This window comes from Gobio gobio, assembly GCF_949357685.1.
Source record: "Gobio gobio genome assembly, chromosome: 21".
Classification (NCBI taxonomy): domain Eukaryota; kingdom Metazoa; phylum Chordata; class Actinopteri; order Cypriniformes; family Gobionidae; genus Gobio; species Gobio gobio.
The window spans coordinates 2,072,612-2,093,545 of record NC_137117.1 but is presented as its reverse complement, the minus strand read 5'-3'; the positions used below and the strand labels follow the sequence as shown (position 1 = coordinate 2,093,545).

General features: G+C 45.8%; 1 protein-coding gene across 1 annotated transcript in view; it reads right to left on the bottom strand.

The window, feature by feature from the left end:
• Window positions 1-8,992: 8,992 nt before the first annotated feature.
• rai2 (retinoic acid induced 2) overlaps window positions 8,993-20,934 on the bottom strand; it is a 36,951-nt gene continuing 25,009 nt past the window's right edge. Inside the window, exon 2 of the mRNA XM_079802214.1 lies at window positions 8,993-11,417. Coding sequence (XP_079658340.1) covers window positions 9,650-11,338 — 1,689 coding nt within the window. The 5' untranslated portion in view covers window positions 11,339-11,417 and the 3' untranslated portion in view covers window positions 8,993-9,649. The remainder of the gene's footprint in view (window positions 11,418-20,934) is intronic.

Here is a 20,934-nt window from a genome sequence, read left to right as displayed (position 1 = left end):
AATCACGATTAATTACAGAAAAATGCGATTAAATCACGATTAATTGCAGAAAATGCACTTAAATCGCGATTAATTACAGAAAAACTGCTTTTATTCACGCTTACAGATTTTTTTTTTTTACATCATGATTAATCACAGAAAAAATGCGATCAATTAGCTAAATTGATTGACAGCACTAGTGTATACACACACAAACTTGTATTAAAAGTGATTTAACTGTTTTTACAGCACTTTTTAAAACACATTAGTGCGCTTACAGAAATCGGAGCTGCTTCGTTCGTGTATGACTGACAAATATACATCACATTAAGTTTATGTTAAAACTGCATAATCCAAACAAATGGAAATTTGATCTTCAATCCAGGCCATAATAGTTGAAAAGCTGCCGTTTCTTTCGTTCTGTGGCGTATAGTTTTCCGTCTGCTGTATTCCTCCTCTATCGCTACTCATGTTTGTCTTTAGAGAAGTGAAGGACGATCGCTCTGTTTGACTTGAGGCCTTCACATCGAGCCGCTATCTCGGGAATGTTAGCAAGTGTTGTAAAGTCAGCCTGACATCCACACCTGCTGGAGGACAGTATTCAAGGATGAAGCGTTGCTCTAGGTGTCGTTGAGCTGTTAGAGATATCACTAAAATAGTGGGAAGTTGATGTGATGTGAACGCCGGTGTGAGAACCAACGCACTGGCCTCGACGTTTATGTTGATATTTTATCATTTGCATTGATAGATCAGACGTCAATGGTGTATTATGGGTTTAACCATAAAACTCAGCAACAGGAATGTACATTTTTTGTAGAGAAGAACTATTTTAAGCTAAACACGTTGTATACGGAGGTGGGAAATGTGACGATGGGTCGTTGAATATGACTTGTACTGCCTTCCAGCGCTTTTTACCGTGGAGGAAAATATGTCCATTTTCAATAACTAGGTTCAAACTGCCTTGCTTTACTTTGAGACTTCTCAGGTTTTTTTCCATCTTTTGTAACGTAGCATTTCAAGTTTAGTCGTGATCGTTTTAGACTCTTCTGTTTCTTTGTTTTTTTTGTAAACAAATGTATTCGTAACGTCGTGCCATATAGATAATATCGATACTGTTCATGAAAAAAAAAAACACAAGGTTCGTTCTTGATACCAGAGACGTTTTTAATCATGAAATTTTTAAAGCTAATGCATTCGTCACATACACATTTTCGACATTTTAAATGATACAAATAATAAATAAATAATTTAAAAACATCACCAAGACTCGCTCTTTTTTTTCCCCCATTCTTTTACCCATTCAGTTATTTACAAAAGTTGTTCATGGTAAAAAAAAACATTCAATACTTAAAATTTCAGTACCTATAAAAGAGTTGGAGGGTCGTCTGACACGTACATTAGTTCACATCATAGAAACAGTCCTGGTGTATTCATACACTTCATCTGGGGTTCATGCTGACGGGGATGATTAGGGTTGCAAAGGGGCGGGATTTACAGAAACTTTACAATCGGAATATTTCCACACACTAACAAATCCTGGAAAGTTTCCAAAAATCAGAGAGAAAGTTTCCAAATATTCTGGAAAATTGTCAACAATTCTGGAAAGTTTCCAAAAATCTGATGGAAAATGTTCAAAAACCCTGGAAAATTGTCAACAATTCTGGAAAGTTTCCAAAAATCAGATAATCACAATAAAGTTAAGTTTCCAAGTATTCTGGAACATTTTCAAAAAGAAAGTTTCCAAAAATCCTGGAAATTGTTCAAAAATTCTGGAAAGTTTCCAAAAATCGGATGAAAATTTTTACAAAATCCTGGAAAGTTTCCAAAAATTCTGGAACATTTTCAAAAATTCTGGAAAGTTTCCAAAAATCTGATTCAAAATTTCCAAACATTCTGGAACATTTTCAAAAAGAAAGTTTCCAAAAATCTGATGGAAATTTTCAAAAATCCTGCATTATTATTATTTTTTATTCTGGAACATTTTCAAAAATTCTGGAAAGTTTCCAAAAATCTGATAGAGAGTTTCCAAAAATTCTGGAAAATGTTTAAAAAAAATCCTGGATTTAAAAAAAAATTCTGGAACGTTTCCAAAAATCTGATTGAAAGTTTCCAAATATTCTGTAACATTTTAAAAAATCCTGGATTATTATTATTTTTTATTCTGGAACATTTTCAGAAATTCTGGAAAGTTTCCAAAAATCTGATGGAAATGTTCAAAAAATTCTGGAAAATGTTCAAAAATCCTGGATTTAAAAAAAAATTCTGAAACATTTTCAAAAATTCTGGAAAGTTTCCAAAAATCTGATTCAAAGTTTCCAAATATTCTGGAACATTTTCAAAAAGAAAGTTTCCAAAAAACTTTTTCCTAAATCCTGGAAACTTTTCAATTATTCTGGAAAATTTCCAAGAATCCTGGATTTAAAAAAAAAAATTCTGGAAAGTTTCCAAAAATTCTGCAGAGTTTCTAGAAACTTTGCAACCCTAATGGTGATTGTTTTTTTTATTTTGTGTAGATCTGGGAAGAGTGAAAATATATCACATGCCGGCCGGGAAATGATTTAAGGCTTTACAGTTAAAACACACACACACACACACATATTTCAGTACTGACAGAGAAAAAAACCAAGGAAAATTGCACGGCAGTTCATCAAATGTATTTGGTGTTATTTGTCTAAACCGATACTGAAGTGTGTGCTGTGTGGAAATGGAGGAGATCTCTTGAGAAAGTTCAGTCGGTTCTCCATGAATGATGTGAACTCAGACGCTCCCAAGAAACAAACACGAGTCGGCACATTTCATACTGACATGTCAAATAAATCCTGCCTCATTATTTTCATTTTTTCTTTCTCTGGCCGATTCTGAGGGTGTGTCTCGAATGTGCTGAGCGTGGCCTGGAGGAGCCGATCCATCATAACTGGGATTCGCATCTTCATCCGGGACCACAGCACACTCATCCTGGCCCAGGATCAAACGCTGCTTATTTCGCTGTGGAGATGCCCTATTGCGTTGTGAATACACACCTGTGTATGTGTGGAATGTAACACGTTTGCTATAGAATCATATTTTTGATTTATCAAGTTCACTGAATGATATTTTGGGTGAATTGTCAAGAGTATGTGCAGGTCATATTGCACCCAAAAATTAGGAACACGCCCCTATTTTTGAAAATAGGCTCATTTTCTGGTTTCTGGTTCTCAAATTCTAGTTCTTAACATAGCTAAGTTAAAGGAACAGGCTCATTTTCCGACTCCCCTAGAGTTAAAGGGTTAGTTCAGCCAAAACTGTAAATTGTGTGATTAATGACTGAGCCTCATGTGGTTGGACACCCGTCAGACCTCCGTTCATCTTCAGACACAAATGAAGATATTTTAGTGTAAAGCTGATGCTCTGAAAGGCCTCCATTGGCTCAACTTTACACTCTCAAGACCCTTAAAAGACACTAAAGACTAAAGTTACAAAGTCCATCTCACTACAGCGGCTCTACAATAACTTTATGAAGACGAGAATAGTTTCTGTGCGCAAAAAAACCCTAAATAACGACTTATATAGTGATGACGATTTCAAAACAAAGCATCATGAAGCTTCGAAGCGTTATGAATCAGTGAGTCGATTCAGCAGTTCAGAGCGTTATGAATCAGTGAGTCGATTCAGCGGTTCAGAGCGTTATGAATCAGTGAGTCGATTCAGCGGTTCAGAGCGTTATGAATCAGTGAGTCGATTCAGCGGTTTGAAGCGTTATGAATCACTGAGTCGATTCAGCGGTTTGAAGCGTTATGAATCACTGAGTCGATTCAGCGGTTTGAATCGCCAAATTTCAGCAGTTTGGCGGTTTGACACGCAATCCGAACCGCTGATTCGACTCTCTGATTCATAACGCTTCGAAGCTTCATGATGCCGTGTTTTGAAATCGTCATCACTATACAAGTCGTTATTTAGTGTTTTTTTGCGCACAAAAACTATTCTCGTCTTCATAAAGTTATTGTAGAGCCGCTGTAGTGAGATGGACTTTGTAACTTTAGTCTTTAGTGTCTTTTAAGGGTCTTGAGAGTGTAAAGTTGAGCCAATGAAGGCCTTTCAGAGCATCAGCTTTACACTAAAATATCTTCATTTGTGTCTGAAGATGAACGGAGGTCTGACGGGTGTCCAACCACATGAGGCTCAGTCATTAATGACACAATTTACATTTTTGGCTGAACTAACCCTTTAAACAGTTGAGTTTCACCGTTTTTGAATCCATTCAGCCGATCTCCAGGTCTGGCGCTAGCACTTTTAGCATAGCTTAGCATAGATCAGGGGTTTTCAAACTTTATGATGCCAAGGACCTCCAAATTGTCCAGAAACATTTAGAGCTGAAACAGTTAGAATATTCGGTGGACTTTATCCAGTTTTGCTTAGACTTTTTTTCTTTTAGATTTTCTGGAGGACCCCAGTTTGAAAACCCCTGGCATAGATCATTGAATCTGATTAGACCGTTAGCATCTCGCTCAAAAATGACCAAAGAGTTTCTATAGTTTTCCAGACCCGGAGATCGGCTGAATGGATTCGAAAACGGTGAAACTCAACTGTTTAAAGGAACACGCTGACTTTTTGGGACTTTATCTTATTCCCCGTATCCCCCAGAGTTAGAGAAGTCCATACACACCATTCTCATCTCCGTGCCATAACTCTGTCTGACACATCCAACGCTAGCATAGCTTAGCACAAAGACTGGAGGTAAATGGCTCCAGCTAGCCTAGCTTAGCACAAAGACTGGAGGTAAATGGCTCCAGCTAGCCTAGCTTAGCACAAAGACTGGAGGTAAATGGCTCCAGCTAGCCTAGCTTAGCACAAAGACTGGAGGTAAATGGCTCCAGCTAGCCTACTGCTCAATAATTGACAAAATAACACCAACATTTTCCTATTTACATGTTGTGATGTGTGTAGTTACATTGTGTACTAAGACTGACGGAAAATTAAAAGTTGTGATTTTCTAGACCGATATGTCTAGGAACTATTCTCTCATTCCTGTGTAATAATCAAGAGCTTTGAGCCGTACCATGAGTGCAGCAGCGCAATGATATTATGCAGCACCTGATATTATTCCCAGTTGACTGAAGTTAGCCTATTTTCAGGCGCTGTGTAATATTGCGCCGCTGCACTCATGGTACGGCTCAAAGTTTCTTGATTATTACGCAGGAATGAGAGTATAGTTCCTCGCCATATCGGTCTAGAAAATCACAACTTTTCATTTTCCGTCAGTCTTAGTACACGATGTAACTACACACATCACAACATGTAAATAGGAAAATGTTGGTGTTATTTTGTCAACTATTGAGCAGTAGGCTAGCTGGAGCCATTTACCTCCAGTCTTTGTGCTAAGCTAGGCTGGCTGGAGCCATTTACCTCCAGTCTTTGTGCTAAGCTAGGCTAGCTGGAGCCATGTACCTCCAGTCTTTGTGCTAAGCTAGGCTGGCTGGAGCCATTTACCTCCAGTCTTTGTGTTAAGCTAGGCTAGCTGGAGCCATTTACCTCCAGTCTTTGTGCTAAGCTATGCTAGCGGTGGGTGCGTCAGAGTTATGTCAGACAGAGTTATGGCACAGAGATGAGAATGGTGTGTATGGACTTCTCTAACTCTGGGGGATACGGGGAATAAGATAAAGTCCCAAAAAGTCAGCGTGTTCCTTTAACTCTAGGGAAGACGGAAAATGAACCTATTTTCAAAAATAGTGGAGTGTTCCTTTAAGAGACTAGGAAGCCTGATTTTCGCATTGTGATATTATTTTCGTCATAAACATCAGGCATGTTCAATCCAAATTCTCAATTATTGTAATGAACAAAAACAAATATTTCAAATGTAAAGCATTTATACATTGTGACAAGGGATGCACGATATATCGGCCACAATATCGGTATCGGCCGATATATGTTCATTTTTAATGCTATCGTTATCGGCCTATACGAAAATGTGTCCGATATATTAAAGCTGATAAATAATGTATAATTTCCTTCAGCGGAGACACTTCAGATGTGCACTGTTCACTATAATGGGTTTGAATTGATGAAATATGATTGAAAATCACTTCAAAAATGGAAAATACAGATGATAGGCTACATAAAATCACAATGAGAGCATCATAATTGTGTGTTTGGGACATGGATTTAATGCGGAGACTTTTGTTTTTGTAATCAGGCTCTCAAAAATTATATAAAAATTTGAATTTAGATTTATCAGCCAAGATATCAGCATTCAGATATAAAGAATTATCATATTGGTGCATCCCTAATAGGGGCAATTATACTACAAATTTGTATTACAGTAATATTTTGTAGTAAATATACAATGATAAGAGGGAAAATGTACGAGTCACAATGCAAAAAACAGTTTTCTCTCTCTCGCTCTCTCTCTCTCTCTCTCTCTCTATATATATATATAGTTTGTTATGACATGCTCATGTGGCTAATGTGTGTCAGCTGTTTTAATAAGTTGATTATTAAAGTGTCTGGGATGATCAGAAGGTTAATGAGAGGGTGGAAACCTTACGCCCTCAAGCCATCAATCAAACTGAGCACATCACAACCACACCAAAGCTACAGTAATACAGATTTAACTGCCATGAAGCAGCGTTCACAATCCATTAAAAAAAAAAGAGATCAAAGATGAAAAGTAAATGTCGGATGGCATTTGATTTGATCCACTAGAGATCCCGCTGAGCATGAACAGAGGGCGAATGAAGCCGGACATCATTGTACACACACTTGAGCATCTCCACACGTTCAAACGCTAACGCTTCTCTTTCAAGTCCATCATCATTTGCTATTATTGCCGTAAAACTGTATTCCAGTAACGTCGCTTGGCTTTAAATCGCCGCATTAAATTCGCAATATTAGCTTGTGACAAGACAATAAAAGTCCTCTCATTGCAATGAAAGATTACAAAACATACACTGATGAATCTTGCACCAGTGTAAAGAAGGAAAAAATGAGGTCCATTGTCGGTGGTTCGCCATTCAAAACACTAGTTATAAAGATCGGTCAAATCTGAACACTGTTAAAACGGCGACAGCTGGCTGAGAATAACCTAAAAAAATCAACCCACGGCCATAAAAGCAGCATTAATACGCCATTTCACTCAGATCTGTTGTGGTTAGGGACGAAACCCCTGATGATTATTTCGTTTTAATTTGTTTGGGGGTGAATTGTGCGAATTCTCCACCCCCCTCCCAAAGGGAGGATGATGAAAACTATGCTTTGTTGCTACTGACAACCATTTCCTCCAATCATCAGACTTAATGAAACCGAGGCCTGCGCTTTGCCAAGTCATTATCAGGCTGCCATGCTAACCGCGTACCCGTCCTGTTGTTCAGAGAGGAAGCTCCGCTCCAATGCCCCACTGATTCATACAGCGATTAGGGAAGCAAAAGGTCACGGCTCCCTTTCTACAGTTCATTAGGACCCAAAATGGGAAAGGTCTTGCACTCCGAGTGTAAACAGCGAGCATGAGGAGTATTCGTCAGCGCTACACGTTGCGTTTCTCGCTGACAGCTGGCCGGGTTTCAAAACAGATCTCATGCATATTAATGACAATGCAGATTAGGCGTGATGAATCATTCATGAGGGTTGTGTGACCGAAATCAAAATGCATGGGAAGGGAAACGCTTGATGCTGCAAATGCTAAAGAATATCAGTAGTAGTGCAGTTTGGCCTGTTCAGATTGCTTCTTTTACTTGACGACTTCAGCTGATTGCTTTATAATGAGTGGATTAAATGCCAACCGTCAGACCGGAGGCGGCCTGCGTCTAAATCATGGGCGGCCTGGGAAACAAGCGTTATGCTGCGTTCACACCGAGCGCGAATAGAGCCTCGGGGCGAGTGATTTCAGGGTTAAGTCAATGGAAAGGCGCGTTGATGCGCGTCTGGAGGTCCTGCGGCGCGATGGACGTGACCAGTTCACGCGAATTGAGCATCTTGCGCGAGTGGTGCTTTTTGTGCATTCACGCGTTTGAAGCGATTTCGCATCTTGACGCCCGAGTTGAAAAATCTGAACTTTGGCGTCAATTCGTGGCGCGTTAACCAATTAGAAGCCTGCTCGCTGCGGTCACATGGTGAAGTGATGTGATGAGAAACCGCGCATAATTTAAAAATACTACTGTCACAATTTAGTTTTAAAACTTTTTCAGGTGAGAATGTAGTTGTTTAAAGCTCAAATCTGTGGTTAATTTATAAAGACAGCGCCTATTTACAGTTTTTTACAGACGCTAGGACACATTTCTCAATACTTAGATCACTAAATTTTTCAACTAAACATCCAAATAATAAACTAAATTAACCATTTAAACTAAATTACTGATCGAATTATTGATCTAAAGCCCACACTGTCACTGTATGATAATTGAAATGAACTGATGACATCAGCGTTTTCTCCAGAATGGCTATACAGCTGAATAAAATTATGCTGCATTATTTTCCTGTTTAACACTGTAAAGCTGCTTTGAAACAACCTACATTGTTAAAAGCGCTATATAAATAAAGTTGACTTGACTTGACTAAACTCTTCACACAGTGAGCACAACAGAAGTCTATGTTGGCTAAACTGAGGATCAATTATCATTGCTTTTTCATACATCTCTCAAATCTCATGAATTCTTTTCTCACTCAGACACAACAACTGCCAGAACTCTCTGTACGTACAGGCCAATTTGCACATTCTTAAATACTGTTTTCAAAAGTGTTAAACTTATGTTCAAATCAATAACGTAATACAAAACTGAATAAGACAGCAATTTGCTACAATTTTAATGAAATATATTTTAAATCTTAAAATTAAAAATAAAAGACAATTGGACCAGCCACAGCTGATTCTCATTGTTGATGGTGGATGGTGTGTATAAAAAAATGCTTGTATTTTGGAATTACTCAGTGCAAAAAAATAAATAACTACATAAAATATTGACGAATTCTGCATCATGTCCGATTCATTCCAGTAACATACATTGCAGTGAATTATAAACAGAGATGTGTCCTTGTTCTTGTTTTTGCCTGGACCACATTTGTGTGGCTATTAATGTTTAATATATATTTTTAATGGAAATGAAAAGAAGCAGTGGTATTTAATGACATATTTCTCCTGGAGCGCCTTGAACTCGCGTCTATTTCGCTTCAAACGCTCATTTTATATGCACGCCCAATTCGCAGCGGACGTGCGAATGGATTAAAAATGTTCAAACTAGACGTGTTTGGTGTGAACGCAGCATTAAGCTTGGAACTTACTCTGCAAGAACAAAGAAATTAGTTTGTTTTCTTGCGGTGGCAAGAACAAAGTTCGTTCTGGTCAGGACATTCCATACTTCACGAGAAAAGCAGGTGCCGAACATCCCCGTTTCTCCGCACTAACCCCGCCCACTTTAAAATTCTGACCAATCACACAAGTGTTCTCGGAGACCCACAAGAAAAAACTTTCTGCTCAGACGATGTTTTCGAGAACTCCCAAACCAGGGCTCCGAGAACAAAATGACATCAAATGACGAGAACTTTTTTCTCTGTTCTTGCGGAGTATGTTGCGGACTTCAGGCCTTATTTCTGCCAGGAATGCGTCTAGCATAATCATACCCTGGTTAAACTTCTCAATGTTTTTGACTTCTCTAGCTACACCTCAGTAGCCGTTTCTTTCTCATGTCCTTGGTTTTCCCTTGTGTTATTTTCTAGGTAGAAACGCCGCCAGCCGCTGCTTCTTTATGGGGAGTATATGAATCTCCTGGGAGCTCACTTTCTTCAGTTTGATTCCTCTGTTTTTGGAGATCTTTTTGAGCGGGTCACTTGATTCTCCTCGCTGATCCCCCGGGACCCTGGGTAGTGTTGCGAAGCCCCCCTGACTGCCGTCCCGTTTAATGGAAAAGTTCTTTGTAGAAACGCCTGACAATCCTTTAAGCTTGCTGCAGAATATGGCTGGCATGGCGTCTTTGACCGACACAATGACTTTGGCAGTCTGCGATGTGCTGACGATCTCGATGTTGCCGCTTCCGGAGAGCCCAGATTCGTGCACCGCCCCATGGCCGCTACCATGACCGCTGTCTACCACCCACTTGTGCTGTCTGCTGAACTCTAGAGATGCTAAACCGCTCAGCAGCTTGGTATCTAGCTTCGGCGTGCAGTCTACCGGCCGAAGAACCCCAAGAGCCAAAGCCGCAGGGCTAACATCACCCCCAATGTGGCACACTCTATCCCGCTCTGGAGCCAATGGCCCATACATGCTACAAGACTGGATGCATGTCTTTCTTATACTAGGTACAGACAAATCAAGGACGCTGTCTTGCTGGATCCCATGTGGAACATCAACATGTGTTGAGGATTGAGGCGCCCTAATGGATAAGTCTAGCACTTCTCCGTCTATCACCACAGGGGACGAGCAAGAGGGAAGAGGTTGTTGGACTACTGCCATTTCCCTGCTGGTTAATGTCAAATGAGAGGAGATGTCAATGGGTGAAGTCTGTGTGCTTTTGCTCGAAGTGCAAGCCGGTTTCGGGGGGTCTACCTCAACCTTTGAGTCTTTGCACATGGGGACTGGGATTGGCACTGGGATTGGAAGAGGCACTGGAAGTGGGATCACAACGGGATAGGGCACAAGAAGGGTGGCTGGAGGCACCAGAGGGGCTAGTGGAGAAAGGTAGGGGTGCGAGAGAGGCGGAGGAGAAAGGAACGCAGAGGCAAGGTCTACTTGCGGGGAAGACGTTTGGTGACAAGTGGGCAAAGAGTTCCCTTGGCCAGGGAAGAGGTCCTGCAAGATTGCGGCAAAGTTAGGGTTCTGAAGAAGAGTCAGTAGACTAGCATCCAACACCGGACTTGAGCCTTTCTGGTCCAGGACTGGAGGTGGTCCGAGAGCAAGGGAAGGGTTCTGGCACAGGATGTTGTTCTGTAGCGGGAGAGGACAAGTTGCCGTTTGTTGAAGCAATTGAGGATTCAAATGTTGGAGGACTTGTTGTTCCAAGACCAGAGGTAGGGACACAGGACCCTGACTAGTCATCAGATATGAAGTTGTCCCTGATTGTCCAACTTGAGGGGCAGCTGGACCAGCAAGGATGGGCAACACCATCGGACTCTCCCCCAAGCAGATTGGCTGAAGCACAGTTGTAGCAACCTTCAGGGCAACACCGTTGGGAGACTCTGCAGTCGGGGTCACCACTGGGGTGGCTTGTATTGTAAGCAGGGGTGACAGGGATCGCTTTGTAATGGTTGGAGAGCTGACATTCCACGTCTCGGTTGGAATAATTGGAGTGGCCTCCCCTTCGAGTTTCCCAACTGCATCAGTGGTGGTGGCGGCTCCACCATTGCAGACCTCCTCCTGGGGGTTCGCCATGTCTACAGAATCTTTGTACGGCTCATCCATTGGGTCTTGATTGTGTAAATCTCTTTCAGGTGCTGCAAGTAGAAGATTTCATGGTTTTCTTCAGTCGGAAGGACAAACCCTAGAATGAAATGGGAGAAGTGGATTAGTGGTTGGCGACAAATGTATCGATGTAAACCACAAGAGTCAACATGGTAATCAGGGGCGGCGTTAGGGGTGGGCTAAGGGAGCCCCGATTTTTTTTTTTCAAACGCCCCGGAACTTTCAGGTTTGAGGTTTCTTAACAGTGCTGTAAAAATAGAATTTTTCGATACATATCTCTACTTAAATATGTTAAACTGGTTAATAACGCTTTCTTGGAGCATCCAAACACAGATATCAGCGGCACTTTCTCTCTCTTCTCTCAGACTGCGGTTGTACACAGCCACGCCTCCTGTCACTCACTCAGCTACGCCTCCTGTCACTCACTCAGCTACGCCTCCTGTCACTCACTCAGCCACGCCTCCTGTCACTCACTCACTCACCCCTCCTGTCACTCACTCAGCCGCGCCTTCTGTCACTCACTCAGCCCTCCTGTCACTCACTCACTCACGCCTCCTGTCACTCACTCAGCCGCGCCTTCTGTCACTCACTCAGCCCTCCTGTCACTCACTCAGCTACGCCTCCTGTCACTCACTCAGCCACACCTCCTGTCACTCACTCAGCCACACCTTCTGTCACTCACTCAGCTACGCCTCCTGTCACTCACTCAGCTACGCCTCCTGTCACTCACTCAGCTACGCCTCCTGTCACTCACTCACTCACGCCTCCTGTCACTCACTCAGCTACGCCTCCTGTCACTCACTCACTCACGCCTCCTGTCACTCACTCAGCTACGCCTCCTGTCACTCACTCACTCACGCCTCCTGTCACTCACTCAGCTACGCCTCCTGTCACTCACTCAGCCACACCTCCTGTCACTCACTCACTCACACCTCCTGTCACTCACTCACTCACCCCTCCTGTCACTCACTCACTCACCCCTCCTGTCACTCACTCAGCCGCGCCTCCTGTCACTCACTCAGCCACGCCTCCTGTCACTCACTCACTCACTCACGCCTCCTGTCACTCACTCACTCACTCACGCCTCCTGTCACTCACTCACGCCTCCTGTCACTCACGCCTCCTGTCACTCACTCAGCCGCGCCTCCTGTCACTCACTCAGCCGCGCCTCCTGTCACTGACTCAGCCGCGCCTCCTGTCACTCACTCACGCCTCCTGTCACTCACTCACGCCTCCTGTCACTCACTCACGCCTCCTGTCACTCACTCAGCCGCGCCTCCTGTCACTGACTCAGCCGCGCCTCCTGTCACTCACGCCTCCTGTCACTCACTCAGCCGCGCCTCCTGTCACTCACTCACTCACGCCTCCTGTCACTCACTCACTCACGCCTCCTGTCACTCACTCACTCACGCCTCCTGTCACTCACTCACTCACGCCTCCTGTCACTCACTCACTCACGCCTCCTGTCACTCACTCAGCCGCGCCTTCTGTCACTCACTCACTCACGCCTCCTGTCACTCACTCACGCCTCCTGTCACTCACTCACTCACGCCTCCTGTCACTCACTCAGCCACGCCTCCTGTCACTCACTCACTCACGCCTCCTGTCACTCACTCAGCCACGCCTCCTGTCACTCACTCACTCACGCCTCCTGTCACTCACTCAGCCGCGCCTCCTGTCACTCACTCAGCTACGCCTCCTGTCACTCACTCACTCACGCCTCCTGTCACTCACTCAGCCACACCTCCTGTCACTCACTCACTCACGCCTCCTGTCACTCACTCAGCCGCGCCTCCTGTCACTCACTCACTCACTCACGCCTCCTGTCACTCACTCACTCACGCCTCCTGTCACTCACTCACTCACGCCTCCTGTCACTCACTCACTCAGCTACGCCTCCTGTCACTCACTCAGCTACGCCTCCTGTCACTCACTCAGCCACGCCTCCTGTCACTCACTCAGCTACGCCTCCTGTCACTCACTCAGTCACGCCTCCTGTCACTCACTCAGCTACGCCTCCTGTCACTCACTCACTCACGCCTCCTGTCACTCACTCACTCACGCCTCCTGTCACTCACTCAGCCGCGCCTCCTGTCACTCACTCACTCACGCCTCCTGTCACTCACTCAGCCGCGCCTCCTGTCACTCACTCACTCACGCCTCCTGTCACTCACTCAGCCGCGCCTTCTGTCACTCACTCACCCCTCCTGTCACTCACTCAGCCGCGCCTCCTGTCACTCACTCAGCCGCGCCTCCTGTCACTCACTCAGCCACACCTCCTGTCACTCACTCACTCACCCCTCCTGTCACTCACTCAGCTACGCCTCCTGTCACTCACTCAGCTACGCCTCCTGTCACTCACTCAGCCACGCCTCCTGTCACTCACTCAGCTACGCCTCCTGTCACTCACTCAGCCACGCCTCCTGTCACTCACTCAGCCCTCCTGTCACTCACTCAGCCCTCCTGTCACTCACTCACTCACCCCTCCTGTCACTCACTCACTCACCCCTCCTGTCACTCACTCAGCCACGTCTCCTGTCACTCACTCAGCTACGTCTCCTGTCACTCACTCAGCCACGCCTCCTGTCACTCACTCAGCCACGCCTCCTGTCACTCACTCAGCCCTCCTGTCACTCACTCACTCACCCCTTCTGTCACTCACTCACGCCTCCTGTCACTCACTCAGCCGCGCCTCCTGTCACTCACTCAGCCGCGCCTCCTGTCACTCACTCACTCACGCCTCCTGTCACTCACTCACGCCTCCTGTCACTCACGCCTCCTGTCACTCACTCACGCCTCCTGTCACTCACGCCTCCTGTCACTCACTCAGCCGCGCCTCCTGTCACTCACTCAGCCGCGCCTCCTGTCACTGACTCAGCCGCGCCTCCTGTCACTCACTCACGCCTCCTGTCACTCACTCACGCCTCCTGTCACTCACTCACGCCTCCTGTCACTCACTCACGCCTCCTGTCACTCACTCAGCCGCGCCTCCTGTCACTGACTCAGCCGCGCCTCCTGTCACTCACTCACGCCTCCTGTCACTCACGCCTCCTGTCACTCACTCAGCCGCGCCTCCTGTCACTCACTCACTCACGCCTCCTGTCACTCACTCACTCACGCCTCCTGTCACTCACTCACTCACGCCTCCTGTCACTCACTCACTCACGCCTCCTGTCACTCACTCACTCACGCCTCCTGTCACTCACTCACTCACGCCTCCTGTCACTCACTCAGCCGCGCCTTCTGTCACTCACTCACTCACGCCTCCTGTCACTCACTCACTCACGCCTCCTGTCACTCACTCACTCACGCCTCCTGTCACTCACTCACTCACGCCTCCTGTCACTCACTCACTCACGCCTCCTGTCACTCACTCAGCCACGCCTCCTGTCACTCACTCACTCACGCCTCCTGTCACTCACTCAGCTACGCCTCCTGTCACTCACTCACTCACGCCTCCTGTCACTCACTCAGCCACGCCTCCTGTCACTCACTCACTCACGCCTCCTGTCACTCACTCAGCCGCGCCTCCTGTCACTCACTCACTCACTCACGCCTCCTGTCACTCACTCACTCACGCCTCCTGTCACTCACTCACTCACGCCTCCTGTCACTCACTCACTCACGCCTCCTGTCACTCACTCACTCACGCCTCCTGTCACTCACTCACTCAGCTACGCCTCCTGTCACTCACTCAGCTACGCCTCCTGTCACTCACTCACTCACCCCTCCTGTCACTCACTCACTCACCCCTCCTGTCACTCACTCAGCCACGCCTCCTGTCACTCACTCAGCTACGTCTCCTGTCACTCACTCAGCCACGCCTCCTGTCACTCACTCAGCCACGCCTCCTGTCACTCACTCAGCCCTCCTGTCACTCACTCACTCACCCCTTCTGTCACTCACTCACGCCTCCTGTCACTCACTCAGCCGCGCCTCCTGTCACTCACTCAGCCGCGCCTCCTGTCACTCACTCACTCACGCCTCCTGTCACTCACTCACGCCTCCTGTCACTCACGCCTCCTGTCACTCACTCACGCCTCCTGTCACTCACGCCTCCTGTCACTCACTCAGCCGCGCCTCCTGTCACTCACTCAGCCGCGCCTCCTGTCACTGACTCAGCCGCGCCTCCTGTCACTCACTCACGCCTCCTGTCACTCACTCACGCCTCCTGTCACTCACTCACGCCTCCTGTCACTCACTCAGCCGCGCCTCCTGTCACTGACTCAGCCGCGCCTCCTGTCACTCACTCACGCCTCCTGTCACTCACGCCTCCTGTCACTCACTCAGCCGCGCCTCCTGTCACTCACTCACTCACGCCTCCTGTCACTCACTCACTCACGCCTCCTGTCACTCACTCACTCACGCCTCCTGTCACTCACTCACTCACGCCTCCTGTCACTCACTCACTCACGCCTCCTGTCACTCACTCACTCACGCCTCCTGTCACTCACTCAGCCGCGCCTTCTGTCACTCACTCACTCACGCCTCCTGTCACTCACTCACTCACGCCTCCTGTCACTCACTCACTCACGCCTCCTGTCACTCACTCACTCACGCCTCCTGTCACTCACTCACTCACGCCTCCTGTCACTCACTCACTCACGCCTCCTGTCACTCACTCACTCACGCCTCCTGTCACTCACTCACTCACGCCTCCTGTCACTCACTCAGCCACGCCTCCTGTCACTCACTCACTCACGCCTCCTGTCACTCACTCAGCTACGCCTCCTGTCACTCACTCACTCACGCCTCCTGTCACTCACTCAGCCACGCCTCCTGTCACTCACTCACTCACGCCTCCTGTCACTCACTCAGCCGCGCCTCCTGTCACTCACTCACTCACTCACGCCTCCTGTCACTCACTCACTCACGCCTCCTGTCACTCACTCACTCACGCCTCCTGTCACTCACTCACTCACGCCTCCTGTCACTCACTCACTCACGCCTCCTGTCACTCACTCACTCAGCTACGCCTCCTGTCACTCACTCAGCTACGCCTCCTGTCACTCACTCAGCCACGCCTCCTGTCACTCACTCAGCTACGCCTCCTGTCACTCACTCAGTCACGCCTCCTGTCACTCACTCAGCTACGCCTCCTGTCACTCACTCACTCACGCCTCCTGTCACTCACTCACTCACGCCTCCTGTCACTCACTCAGCCGCGCCTCCTGTCACTCACTCACTCACGCCTCCTGTCACTCACTCAGCCGCGCCTCCTGTCACTCACTCACTCACCCCTCCTGTCACTCACTCAGCCGCGCCTCCTGTCACTCACTCAGCCGCGCCTCCTGTCACTCACTCAGCCACACCTCCTGTCACTCACTCACCCCTCCTGTCACTCACTCAGCTACGCCTCCTGTCACTCACTCAGCTACGCCTCCTGTCACTCACTCAGCCAAGCCTCCTGTCACTCACTCAGCTACGCCTCCTGTCACTCACTCAGCCACGCCTCCTGTCACTCACTCAGCCACGCCTCCTGTCACTCACTCAGCCACGCCTCCTGTCACTCACTCACCCCTCCTGTCACTCACTCACCCCTCCTGTCACTCACTCACTCACCCCTCCTGTCACTCACTCAGCCGCGCCTCCTGTCACTCACTCAGCCGCGCCTCCTGTCACTCACTCACGCCTCCTGTCACTCACTCACTCCTCCTGTCACTCACTCACACCTCCTGTCACTCACTCACTCACCCCTCCTGTCACTCACTCAGCCACGCCTCCTGTCACTCACTCAGCCCTCCTGTCACTCACTCACCCCTCCTGTCACTCACTCACACCTCCTGTCACTCACTCAGCTACGCCTCCTGTCACTCACTCAGCTACGCCTCCTGTCACTCACTCAGCTACGCCTCCTGTCACTCACTCAGCCACGCCTCCTGTCACTCACTCAGCCCTCCTGTCACTCACTCACCCCTCCTGTCACTCACTCACACCTCCTGTCACTCACTCAGCTACGCCTCCTGTCACTCACTCAGCTACGCCTCCTGTCACTCACTCAGCCACGCCTCCTGTCACTCACTCAGCCACGCCTCCTGTCACTCACTCAGCCCTCCTGTCACTCACTCACCCCTCCTGTCACTCACTCACTCACCCCTCCTGTCACTCACTCACTCCTCCTGTCACTCACTCAGGGTTAAAGCTCTTCATTTTGAGCTCTCAAAGTGCACCAGATTGATGCATTTAACCTTTAAACATCAAATGAATGACATGTCTCCCCCCCCCGAGGGACAGATGCCCACCCAACATAGTTTTACTAAATCCTGTGGGAAACCCTGATCATTTTATGAACTTTACTCCAGCTCACACTACAACAAACTACAATTTGTCAATAGACAAATGACATTTTGTTAACCCCTGATAGTAATGTTTGGTAAACCGCTGTAATCCGTCATATCCTCACCTGTCCTCCACGACTTAATACCCAAAGCTAACAAGGCACCAGTGAGGCATTGTTTCCTCTCCTGCTAAAAGTTCAGCCATCTGTTTTTGTCTAGCGAGAGCTGTAAGCCTTCAGAATGATGTCATGACACGAGAGTGGAATCACAGACACAAACGCAGAATTATGGGAGACACCAGAAGAGAGACTGGGAACCAGACAGATGGCCTGGGAGGAGAGCAAAGAGAGCACGGGGGAAGATTTGATGAAATTACGTCGCAGAGTGCCTGGGTTTATTTGTTTATGAGCCAGCGTTAGTGTGGAGTTTATTACACACAATCCTGCCAAGACTACGAAGTGAACCGCCCTCTGGCAAACACAGAGAAGAGCCAAAGAAAGCCAGAGAGACAGAAAGCACAACAGACAAAGATAGTGTGAAGGAAAAGAGATCAAGCACATTTTTCGAATGCTAACAGGATGACCTGACCACTGCAAAAAATGCTTTTCTTACTTAGTATTTTTGTCTTGTTTTCAGTCCAAATATCTAAAAAATCTTACATTAAGAAGCATTTACTAGACAAGCAAAAGTTTTTGTCTTGTTTTGGGGGAAAATAACTCAAAATTAAGTGAGTTTTTGCTTACTAATCTGCCAATGGGGTAAGCAAAATTATCTTAATTCAAACAGAAAACAAGATTATTTTGCTTACCCCATTGGCAGATTATTTTGCTTATTTTAAGCAAAAACTCCCTTAATTTTGAGTTATTTTCACCCAAAACAAGACAAAAACTTTTGCTTGTCTAGTAAATGCTTCTTAAATGTAAGATTTTTTAGATATTTGGACTGAAAACAAGACAAAAATACTAAGTAAGAAAAGCATTTTTTGCAGTGTAACACATGCGTCGACCTCAAACAACACTGTTTTCACTACCAAAGACATTTCATCAACGTATGATTTCATGTTTCCAAGATTATATAAGAGCAGAAATTCAGTAAATCGTTCAAAAATACAGATGCGCAGGCTAATGCTAGCACAGACAGAACGGCCTTATCTGCATTTTTTCAGGCGAGCTGCGAAACAAAAGAAAGCAGCCCAACTGATTGAGGACCAGTTGTGTCCCGGGGTGGATTTCAGAGCCACTTCTGTGTGATTTTCCATCGCCACACTGACGGAGGAACAGTGGAAAATGTCAGATAAGGAAACAGACGACCTCGCCACATCTGCTCCTCTGCGATTACTCAGCGACAGAGCGTCTCTAAATCAACCCTCAATCGCTGCTGTGCAGACAAACTGATCCCAGATCAGACCGTGGGACTTCCAGTATTTTGTGTCTCAAAATATATTCCGGATGAAAATACAAAATAGCAGTGTTTACTACACACCACTTGTAGATTTAAACATAAGTGAATCTGTCCATCATAAAAGTGCATCTATCCATCATAAAAGAGCATCTGTCCATCATAAAAGTGCATCTTTCCATCATAAAATTGCATCTATCCATCATAAAAGAGCATCTGTCCATCATAAAAGTGCATCCATCCATCATAAAAGAGCATCTGTCCATCATAAAAATGCATCCGTCCATCATAAAAGTGCATCTTTCCATCATAAAAGTGCATCCGTCCATCATAAAAGAGCATCTTTCCATCATAAAAGTGCATCCGTCCATCATAAAAGTGCATCTTTCCATCATAAAAGTGCATCCGTCCATCATAAAAGTGCATCTGTCCATCATAAAAGTGCATCTGTCCATCATAAAAGTGCATCCGTCCATCATAAAAGTGCATCAGTCCATCATAAAAGTGCATCTATCCATCATAAAAGTGAATCTGTCCATCATAAAAATGCATCCGTCCATCATAAAAGTGCATCTTTCCATCATAAAAGTGCATCCGTCCATCATAAAAGAGCATCTGTCCATCATAAAAGTGCATCTGTCCATCATAAAAGTGCATCTGTCCATCATAAAAATGCATCCGTCCATCATAAAAGTGCATCAGTCCATCATAAAAGTGCATCTGTCCATCATAAAAGTGCATCTATCCATCATAAAAGAGCATCTATCCATCATAAAAGTGCATCTTTCCATCATAAAAGTGCATCCGTCCATCATAAAAGAGCATCTGTCCATCATAAAAGTGCATCTTTCCATCATAAAAGTGCATCCGTCCATCATAAAAGAGCATCTGTCCATCATAAAAGTGCATCTGTCCATCATAAAAGTGCATCTGTCCATCATAAAAATGCATCCGTCCATCATAAAAGTGCATCAGTCCATCATAAAAGTGCATCTGTCCATCATAAAAGTGCATCTGTCCATCATAAAAGTGCATCTATCCATCATAAAAGAGCATCTATCCATCATAAAAGTGCATCTGTCCATCATAAAAGTGCATCCGTCCATCATAAAAGTGCATCAGTCCATCATAAAAGTGCATCTGTCCATCATAAAAGTGCATCTATCCATCATAAAAGAGCATCTATCCATCATAAAAGTGCATCTGTCCATCATAAAAGTGCATCCGTCCATCATAAAAGTGCATCTGTCCATCATAAAAGTGCATCTGTCCATCATAAAAATGCATCCGTCCATCATAAAAGTGCATCAGTCCATCATAAAAGTGCATCTGTCCATCATAAAAGTGCATCTGTCCATCATAAAAGTGCATCTGTCCATCATAAAAATGCATCTATCCATCATAAAAGAGCATCTGTCCATCATAAAAGTGCATCTGTCCATCATAAAAGTGCATCTATCCATCATAAAAGTGCATCCGTCCATCATAAAAGTGCATCTATCCATCATAAAAGTGCATCCGTCCATCATAAAAGTGCATCTATCCATCATAAAAGAGCATCTGTCCATCATAAAAGTGCATCTATCCATCATAAAAGTGCATCCGTCCATCATAAAAGTGCATCTATCCATCATAAAAGTGCATCCGTCCATCATAAAAGTGCATCTATCCATCATAAAAGTGCATCCGTCCATCATAAAAGTGCATCCGTCCATCATAAAAGTGCATCTATCCATCATAAAAGAGCATCTGTCCATCATAAAAGTGCATCTTTCCATCATAAAAGTGCATCTGTCCATCATAAAAGTGCATCTTTCCATCATAAAAGTGCATCTGTCCATCATAAAAGTGCATCTGTCCATCATAAAAGAGCATCTGTCCATCATAAAAGAGCATCTGTCCATCATAAAAGTGCATTTG